Source organism: Benincasa hispida, chromosome 1 (assembly GCF_027475165.1).
Source record: "Benincasa hispida cultivar pf3 chromosome 1, pf3_genome.v1.1, whole genome shotgun sequence".
NCBI classification, from domain to species: Eukaryota; Viridiplantae; Streptophyta; class Magnoliopsida; order Cucurbitales; family Cucurbitaceae; genus Benincasa; species Benincasa hispida.
Window position 1 is genome coordinate 42,287,350 of NC_143478.1, and position 10,682 is coordinate 42,298,031.

Sequence of the window (10,682 nt, forward strand, 5' to 3'; positions counted from 1 at the left end):
CTTTTTAAAGTTTAGAAACATATTATAATTTCATATACCTACCGAAAACTTTTTTTAATATACTTGACTAAAACTCGAGACTAAATTTTTAATTTACATAAATTTATTATTTAATCCAGAGAAAAAAAAAAGAGAAGACATGAAATATAAGTTCAACTTACAAGTGAATTTATACAATTAAGAAATCTAAAAAGAATTTTAGGAGTTAAATTTAAACAAAACCACTAAAAAAAAAAAGACAACAAATAATTGAAAAAAATTGCCCAATGCGATCCGAGAAACTCTTGGAGGGGGATGGATGAATGAAGAACACATCGCCCATTGGCTTCGCAAAATCACAAATCTGATAGCTCTAACTTGAGCAAAAATCAGTTGAACAGAGCGATTTCGATGAACAAGGAGACGACACCAGGTGGTTCGAAAGCCAACAATTTAGGGCAAAATAGCCATTATTAAAGGAGGAAGGAAGGGGAAGAAATGAAGAAGAGGAAGAAGAGGAAAGAAGAAAGAAGTAGTTGCCCTAACTTTCAGATCCATAATCCAAATAAAAAATTAGCTGCAGAAAATGGCGGAGAGTGGCGTAAGCGCAGCCGATTGCGAGAGGATTTTCAAGCGATTCGACGCGAACGGCGACGGGAAGATCTCCGCGACGGAGCTGGGCGATGCATTGAACGGATTCGGAGTGAGCGCTGAGGACGCCAAGAGGATGATGGACGCCATTGATAAAGATGGCGATGGCTGCATTTCGTTTGAAGAGTTCGCCGAATTTGCTAAGGATAATCGCGCTTTGATGAAGGATTTTGCCAAGGCGTTTTAGGTTTTTTGTTCTTGTTTTTCAATTGAAGATCTGATATATGATGATGAAGAAAATATGATGAATATGGTTACAATGAAGGAGATGCTTCTTCTTCTTCGTTTTGTTTTTTATGTACCACATATATTTAAACATATAACATTCTATGCTTCTCTTCCATGATTGTTATTATTTTCAATTAAATCTCATTTTCATCCCTAAATTTTCCTAAATTCTAATTTGAAATTTAGGAAAATGGTTTTCATATTTATTTTGTCTCTTGAATTTTGATTGACACGTCCCTCTTACTATTTTAAAGATCGACAATTTTTATAGGAGTTGCAATGATTTACGAGCGATTCGATTCTTAATATCATTATTTTTTTTTCATTTTCTCCGATTTGCTTTTATACAAATCTACTGTCACTTTATTTCGTTGGATTTTTAGTATAAGTGAACTAAAACAATTTCCAAATAGAGTCTAAAATGTTTCTATTAAAAAAAATTAAATATTGTGTTTAAAAATATGACAAACACATTTAAACATGTAAATTTAATAGTTGTGCATGTAGATATCTATTGATCACTAAATAATAATAATATATGTGCAAATGTTGTCAATTTGAACATAATTTAATTTATTAAGATGTATAAATCACAATTCGAAACAACTCAACATTTATGGAAAATCTCTATTCTATATATTTTGTAAGGCATAAAGACCAATTTATACAATAAAAACGCTAGAGCTAGTAAAGAATGATTGAATAATACAACAAATGAATCTAATTGCTGTAAATTAAAATACAAATGGATCAATCACAGTGCAAAGAGACTATTCCTCTGACGTGGCTTCGACAATTTGACTTGGCATCGTGTTCGATATGTTGGTTGTGGCCAGCTGTATGTGTTCTGTAACAATACGTATAGATAAATGATGTTAGAAGTTCAAATTCTCTAGAACATCTTTCTAAAAATTAGCGCTGTGTTAACAAGCTCCACGATTTTGTTGATATCATCCGATTTGTGATCTTTATTGTAATGTGTTATATCATGAGCTTTCTAATTGATAATGGTAAGTAAGATATCGTAGTCCATGAGTTTGCCTCCCATGATTTGGTTGGAAGAACATCATCTTTTTTCGGTGTATGATTTTGTTTTAGCTGATTTTAATTTTCTTTAATTCTGTCTATTTTGTTCGTTTGTTACTAAAGGAGAAAAAAATAAAAAAATAAAGAAGTTAAAAAATTCTCACATCTATACAAGTTGTTGAATTCAATAAAAATAAAAAAGGGAATTCTTATAAATAAAAAATTTTTAAAAATATTTACATTTTATAGTAAAAATTCAAAAAATGCTTTGCACTTGCTATAAAGTATAAATATTTTAAAATATATTTTTTATATTTAAAAAGACCCTAAAAAAACGCCAATCTCACTAATGTTTGAAACCTAACACGTAACCTACTCTATGTGTCTTCATACTAATGTTGCAATTTTATTTATGTTTTATTTATGTTTGTACGGATGTTTGAAGACATATGGTAGGTGAGGTGTTAGGTTTCACATTATAAAAAATAACAATAACAAAAACAAACGATATCTTATAAGCATATAATTAATTTATAGCTTAAAAATTATTTGAGATTTATATAAATAGGCAGATTGCAAAAACCACATCTAAAGTATGATGGTAGTTGTAATTATACCCTCAAACTTTTAATGTTGTAAAAATTGAGCTCTCAAACTTGTACAAGTGTTAAAATTGGACCCTAAAACTTACATGATTGTAGAAAGCGTAACAATTGTATAAGTTTGAGGGTTTCATTTTTTTTTTTTTATCATTTGAGGGTTCAATTTCTACAATTATTGTAAATTTGAGGGTCAAATTTTAATACTTATAGAGGTTTGAGGGTCAAATTTTGACAGCTAATAGTTTATGAGAGTGTATAATAATCAGACTCAAAGGATTAGTAGATATAACACAATACAAAAAAATTTGCAAATATAAAAAAAACTAAATCCAGCTGTTGAAGTCTATTAGTATAGATTATATTGCAAATAGGACTCTATCAGCGAGAGAGTCCATCACTGATAGATTTTCCTATATTTGTAATTCTTTAAAAATATTACTATATACTTAATTATTAACCTTAAAAGTATTACATATTAAAATTATCCAAAATTACTCATATAAGTGTTAAAAATTTAGAAGTACTCAAAATTTGTGAATCAATTTGAATTCTAGATTGTCTTGAAAATTAAATATCATTTGACTTATAAAAAGCATCAAAGTTTACAGAAAATAATATCAATCATGACAACTTTTAAATGTTAATGGGATATTATTGAAATTTATTTCTCTTTTGCCTTACTTTTATACAATTTATATCATTGCTATTTCTCTTCTAGGTATATCTTTAAAAGTGCAAATATATAAAATCTATTCAAATTCAATACCAACTTAAATAATAACTAACATAAAATATATACTCTTGATTTTATACTTCGATCAAAAGTAAACTGAAAAAAAGGCTTCTCAAATGACAAACACACAATGTCAATAATATTCAAAACTACATAACAAAATTTCAAAACTCAAACTATATATAAATAAGTCAATATATGAATATAATATTATAGGTCTGTTCAAATCTAACTAATGTGTGAGTAATTATGTTATATTGACTGTTATGGAACCGATAAATAAAGAAAATAGAAAACGTAAAATAGTATAGAATCGACACAAAAGTTTAAGTGGTTCATTAATAGTGTATTAACTACGTCCACGAATAAAGAAAAAAAAATTATTATTTTATAGAATAATTCAAGATAAATAATTTAAAGAATATCTTAGTTCTATATTTTATCACATCAAACGATAAAAATATATTTTTCACAATTTATTTTGGCAAAAAAAATCGTTTTTGGAATAGTTTCATAATTTACTTTCAAGATCTTATTTTTGGAAACGAATTCAAAATTCAAAAATGGAAATAAAATTTTTCAAAATGTGCCTATTTCAAAGTTTAAAGTTTAAGAGTATGTTATATAACTTCAACCTCAAGAAAAGTTTTTAATATTATAGGAAAATTAACATCACCATTTAGAAGTGGGAATTCCATTACTCTATAGTGCCAATAATTACAATCCAAATAGAAATAAAAAAATGTTATTTTATATTCAATTTCATACCTAAATACAGACTGATCTCTAACACTTGCAAAGCTTCCTATCTCAAAAGTAGCCTTGAAAGCAAAAGCTATTTACACTCCTTTGGAAGCAAACACAAAATATACACAACTTTAAAAAATGTCAATTTCAAAATACATTCATCTCTCACTTACAAAGAGTGAATAGTTCACCAACTCAACTAAAGCAAACTAGCTACCTAACCCATATACAAAGAATAAAATTATGTTAATATATATAGAAGGATTATTAAATATTTATCTTAGTCTAATTTTAAGTTTTTGGGTTCATAGTAATTTAATATGATATAAGCTATAACATCCTATAAGTTTTTTTTGGGTTAAAATCCTAATTTTGGGTTATCAATCTCCGTATCTCATTATCTCTGTTATTATTATTTGATATTATCATATTTTGTTTGTCAGTCTATTGTTATTATTTGACTTTTGTATTTTATGTTAGATTCATTTTAGTTTTTCATTTATAATGATTTAATTAGCCCTATACCTAACAAAAACATAAGGGTTAGATCCATCATTGGATATATATGCCCAACCCCCTTAAGGCAAGGGCTCTTTTAAATACCCGTTTGGACCTCACGAGGCTATATAATACTATTAGATAGATAATGGAGCTTTATCTCAAAATCAATTGATCATAATGAGAGAAGTAATTCATATATTTTATTAAAATGTTGTGAAGTTTCTTTATCTTTCTAATGTGAGATCTTCAATATAATCGAGTCATATTGATGATAAAGTGAGAATTAAAAGTGAGTGAGATATATGAAATTCACGTTAGTTTTCTTTAATAATAATAATAATAACAATAAAAATAAATAAATAAGTAAATAAAGAAATAAAGAAAGAAAGAAATAAATAAAAGAAAGTTTAATTTGTATTTAGATCTCTCGACTTTCCAGTGTTTTTTTTTCTTTTTTCTTTTTTTTTTTTTCATTTTTGTTATTCAACTTTTAAAATGCTAATTTTTAATTTATTGAACTTTAAGAAAAGAATCATTTGTCCTTATTTAATTTTTCCATTTAATACTCGCATCCAACTTTTAATGTTGTTAATTTTTTTTTTTTTTTTTTTTTTTTTTTTTTTTTTTTTTTTTTTTAGAATAGGTGACATTATTATACAACAACAAGGAAGATCCCACAGCTCGGGATCAAGACATCAAAGCAACAACGCACAGGCAAAAACAGGGTATCAAAACCAAAACAAAGTCAACAGGATAAGACTAGAACAAAACCAACGCATAGATGCAAACTCGCAAACCACCCGAAGGAAAGGTAGAGAAAAGAACCTAACACCCCAGAAACTAGGAGCTACAGCAAAACAGAGAACAATGTAAAGTTCAAAAGGAAAAAACATCCGTACACACACTAAATAAAACCAAGAAGGTCAACCCGCAAGGAAGTAGCACGAGCACGAACCGTAGAGACCATAAGGTGAACCAGAGCAGATACCGACCTCGATCGACCTCCTTGCAGCCACCGATTACCCTCCTGCTAGATGTAGTATATGGACGTACACCAGAAAACATGGAATAACTTACTACGCACCCCCTTATCCAACCCTACTCAGTACAACCAACTTAACTCTACATCCCAACCAGCCACCCGATGTGTCGAACTCAACTGACGCAACACACTAGACCACACCTTTCTCCCAAATCTACACTCAAAAAATAAATGATCCCGTAACTCCACAGCTCCCCAACACAGAAGACACCCCCCCTCTGACAACATACCCCAACTCCTCAACCAATCCCACATACCCAACCTGTCCCTCATTGCTAACCACGCACAGAAGGAATGACGCGGAATACCACCCCCCGCCCACAAAATACAAGCCCAAGACACCCTAGGACGACGAGGACGTATACTCTCCCAAGCACTAGCGATAGAAAATCGACCACTAGCATCCGACACCCAAACCCAATAATCCTCTCCCCTCACCTTAGGCTCCACTGCCTGGATAAAACCCCAGATCTCAAGCAGCTTCCAAGACACTGTAGGCCACCTCCAACCTCCCTCACCATCCAAGAACTCCGACAACCACGCTTCCAAACTACTCCTTGCATCATGAACCATCGTAGACCTGTATGAATCCAAATTCGCGCTCCTCAGCAGCCAAGGATCCCACCAAACAAAACAAGACCGTCCATCGCCAATCATTAAACGAACCAGATGCTTGAATCTATCTCTACTTCACAAGATAACCCTCAAGCACCAAGACCTCCTAGCCTCACTCCAAACAGCCCACAACGACCGCTCACGCAAAACATATGCCTCTACCCACACCACCCAAAGTGACCCCGATTTAATTAAGAGAAGCCAGAGCAGCTTCATAATAGCAGCCTGGTTCCAAGAGGCCATATGTTTCACACTCAACCCCCCCTCTCCCAACGGCAAGCACACCTCATCCCATGCCACCTGTGTACCACCCCGACTCACCACACTACCCTTCCATAAATAACTACGTAACAGACGATCAATCTTATGAGTTACACACGCAGGAAACACGAATATGCTACACCAAAAAACCTGAAAGGACTGTAAAATAGATCTAACAAGCTGCAACCTCCCAGAAAAGAAGAGGGACCTCGCTGCCCAGCTTCTAATATGAGCTGTAATCCTCTGTATCAAAGGTGCACAATCCACAACCCTTAACCGACCTGCCAATAAAGGTAAACCCAGATACCTAACAGGTAACGAACTAAGAGAGACTCCCATATATGCAGCTAGTTCCTCCGCCTCCCCGGACTCCACACCCACAACAAACATGGAACTCTTCTCAAACAAGGGATCGATTACAATACATGTTTATTTAAAACGTATTAATGTACATAGACTTTAAGCTAAGTTAACCGTTTATTAAAAACAAAATATATAGATAAAGATAAAAAAATAGTTTATTAATGTACATGTTTGGAATCGATTACAAACAAGTGATCGTGTTGCAAAATTTGTGCCATAAGTTATATATTAGGCATATATTTAAGTTATAGATTAGAAAATTTGATTATCATCCTTTGTATACATTCCCTATGTAAATATCAAGTCAATGAATCAAAATGTTTACTTAAATATCAATTTTTCACACTATTAATTAGTAAGTGGTGTCATGACATCTTAGTTTCTTTGTTTTTTACACGGGTGGAGCTGAGCCGTGAGGCTATCTATTCATTGATGGTTCTTTTTTAGCCAAACTATTTGGGAATGTATTTTTGTGAGACCCCTAGGATCTCTCATTGGGGATAGAAAGCTTGACTGGATTTTTCATTTTAGGGTAGATAATCAATTGCAACGTATGATTTGAAGAGTAGCATGATGTGCTAGTATTTATCATATTTGGAGCAAGTTTAATCTTTGTGTCTATGAGGCTATCTTTTTGTTCTATGTTTGACTTGGGCCTTCTATATGGAGGGGATTCATGTAGGCTTTTCCTCTTAGGACTTTTTTCCTTGAGTTGGGTGTTGTGTGATTTTTTTTTTTCTTTGTGTTTGACTATTTTCTTTGTCTTTGTGTTTTGTTTCTGTCTGAACATAAGAACATAAGGCTATGTGATCCACTTTCTTTCTTGTAATTCAATATTTAAAAAAAGAAAAATTGAGAGACCAAAAAATGGGATTCAACTTAACATAAAGTTAGCTATAAAAATCAACATTAATTTTGTTTTTTTTTTTGGAGGTTTAAGGACTAAGAAAAATCTTGAAATTTCAAACCGTAGATGAGACTTAAAACCAACCACAAAAAATAATAATAAAACATATAACAAATTATCACAACCTATCTACAGTAAATTACGATAGATTACTGTCAGTGTTTATCATCACACAAATAGATATAGGTAATAGTCTATTGAAGTTTATCGCAATCTATCATAGGTAGATCATGAAATTTTACTATATCATGTAAATATTTTGGTTCATTTTATTATATATTTGAAAAAAAACACTATTTATTATTCTTTATAAAAAAGAAAAGAGAAACAAAAAAGTTACCCAATAACAAGTATCAATTAGTTAAGTGGATGAGCTAAAGTGAACTAAAAAAACAAATAAGAGATTATTTTACACAATTGTGGTGATCTATCCAAGAGATAACAACTCCAAAAACTGGATTTAAATACAGAGTTAGTGGGGAAAAAATGTGTATCATGAACTAGCATAAGAGTGTTAAAAAATGTTAAAAAGTTAGCAAATTAGTGAGTGATAGTTCAAAACATTACTAAAATATTCACCCAAAATCACTATAAAAACCCTGTGTTAGCCTAAAGTTTTATTTATCACAACAAAAGAAAATGAGCCAAAGTGATAGCATTTGGGCAAAGGTTCCCCTAAAATCTCCACCTGAGAAGTTCTATGGCTTCTTTAGGAATCATATGGGGGATTTAGTCCATATGTATCCTGACCACTTCCAAAGCTTTCACTTTCTTGAAGGAGAAAGCTTCTCTACTGGCAGTGTTATGCATTGGCAATACCACCTTGGTGAGACACATTATCAAGTTTTTGTTTTCGTTCTTGACCTTTCATGTTTGTTCTATTTTGATTTTTCGACTTTTAAAATATTACTGTATTTGGTTTTGATCGAAATTTCACCAAAATTATATTAAAAAAATATTTGAGTGCATCCTCGACTATTCATAAGTTGTCACGTTTTTTTTTTTAATAATAAAAAGATGTATTTTTATTTTGGTTTTTTTTTGTTTTTTTTTGTTTTTTGTTTGTTTTTTTTTTTTTTTTTTACTTTATGTTTGAAGGGAATGCATGGAAACAAGTGTTTGTTATTATTATTTTTTACCTCTGAGTTATGGGTCGAAGTTATGCATTAGTTGATATGTTTATTTTTAATCTAAGCGTCTTTTTTTTTTTTTTTTTTAATTATATATATATTTTTAAATATAGCCGTTTTGGTATTTGCTAGCTACTATTTTACAACCAAATATTTACTCATTCAATATGTTCCCGTCTCATATGTAAAAATAATGGTATTCATGAATAGTCCCGTTTCATAATTAATTGATTTTTTGTTTTTAATTTTTGAAAATTATGTTAACTACTTTTTTAGTTCTATAAGTTAGTTTTATTTTTGAAAACATTGATAGAATGTAGATAACAAAACTAGGAATTTAGTAAAAACTAAATACCAAAAACTCAAATAGATACCAAATGGGAACTTAGTAAAAAAAAAAAAAAAAAGAAGAAAAATTTGTATCAAACGACGTCGAATTTTGCTCGACATTAGTTATATAAACATGCTCATTGAATATTTGATTGATGCATACATGAACAAAATAAAGAGAGAGGGTTTTGAATTACGAATAAATAAACAGGAAGTCCAGCAGCTGCAAAGATAAAGATGAGACTGGTTGATGATGCGAAGAAGTTCATAGTTTATGAAATTGTTGAAGGAGATGCCCTAAAGTTTTACAAAGTATTCAGAGCAAAACTTGAAGCTGTTAATGGAGGCTTAAACAAAGTAGAAGGAAACTTTGCAAAATGGACTATTGAATATGAAAAGGCAAATGAAAATGTTCCTTCACCAGAAAACTACTTGGAATTGGCTGTTAAAGTCTCCAAAGGCCTTGATGCTTATATTTCCAAGAACTACTAAAACCCTAATTACAACAACATAGTTGATCATGGCCCTAAGTAATTAAATGTTGTTTCTACTTGGTTTGTGTTCTTAAATAAGAAATTTTATGTGTAATTCAATGTGTTGTGTTGTATAATCAAGGATGTGGGCTTTGGGGAAAATGTGTGTTTTCATATGTAATTGAAAATTTTATCTATTGTGTGTGTGTCAAAGCTCTCAAATGTGTCATGGATCACCATATGTATTCAACGTGAAACTTCAATTTAAGGGTGTTTAAGATTGCTTTTATTCATGGTACTTTTAGTTGTAAGCAATTTATTGAAAAGTGATTTAGTAAATTATAATTTTATTGTTTGGTTTTATACTCTCTTAAAAATGGTTTTGAAGTGAAAACATCAATGCTTTGACATTTTTTATTAGGAAATTATTTTAAATGATAAAACTGTTAAAAATATTTATAAAATATAGCAAAATTTTAGAACTATCAATGATAGGTGCTGATAGATACTGATAGACTTTTAATGGTGTCTAATACCAATAGAAGTCTATCAGTGTCTATCAACGTCTATCATTGATAATTCTAAAATTTTGGTATATCTTGCAAATATTTTCATTTATTTTCTATATTTAAAAATGATCGTTTTTTTTTTAAAATTTTTAAAAAGGATTTTTCTGTTAATTTCCCACGTTATTAATGATATAAAGGGAGAAGGGCTTTTGGGCATGTTGGAAATAGTGATTTTTTTTTTTTTTTTTTTAATAATAATGCAAAAGCACTCGCAGACTTTTAAATAAATAATTCATCATATATATAACAAGAAAAGATAATCATATCTGAATTTGAATTAATGATATATATGGAAGGTATAACAAGTTATACAAGATTGACCAACTTTCCATCCTATTTTCTCTACGTTCTTGACAACCTATTTTTGTCACAATAGAGTTTTTGAGTGACATATTTCGGTCCTCTCCCCAATTGTTTAGATGTATAAGCCACTGATTCAGATATAAGATACTGTCATTATTGTCTGGACAACAATTAGACATCTAACTTGTAATTACAACGACCTAATTGCAAGAGCGGAGCTCT

At 30.6% G+C, this 10,682-nt stretch overlaps 2 protein-coding genes across 2 annotated transcripts; both read left to right on the plus strand.

The window, feature by feature from the left end:
* Positions 1–137: 137 nt before the first annotated feature.
* Positions 138–971, plus strand: LOC120067308 (polcalcin Bra n 2-like). The gene has a single exon (XM_039018865.2). The coding sequence runs from the start codon at positions 566–568 to the stop codon at positions 815–817; it is 252 nt and encodes an 83-aa protein (XP_038874793.1). The 5' UTR covers positions 138–565; the 3' UTR covers positions 818–971.
* A 7,289-nt stretch (positions 972–8,260) lies between these two features.
* Positions 8,261–9,877, plus strand: LOC120077273 (MLP-like protein 34). Its single transcript, XM_039031169.2, has 2 exons — positions 8,261–8,481; positions 9,327–9,877. Exons 1-2 carry the CDS (start codon positions 8,295–8,297, stop codon positions 9,605–9,607), a joined length of 468 nt encoding a protein of 155 aa, XP_038887097.1. The 5' UTR covers positions 8,261–8,294; the 3' UTR covers positions 9,608–9,877.
* Positions 9,878–10,682: the final 805 nt, after the last annotated feature.

What these genes read in the sequence shown, in the direction of transcription:
- LOC120077273 (XM_039031169.2), top strand. Translation starts at nt 8,295, where the DNA reads ATGAGCCAAAGTGATAGCATTTGGGCAAAGGTTCCCCTAAAATCTCCA. An exon ending in GCATTGGCAATACCACCTTG is followed by an intron (nt 8,482 to 9,326) that starts GTGAGACACATT and finishes ATAAATAAACAG; the next exon opens with GAAGTCCAGCAGCTGCAAAG.
- LOC120067308 (XM_039018865.2), top strand. Translation starts at nt 566, where the DNA reads ATGGCGGAGAGTGGCGTAAGCGCAGCCGATTGCGAGAGGATTTTCAAG.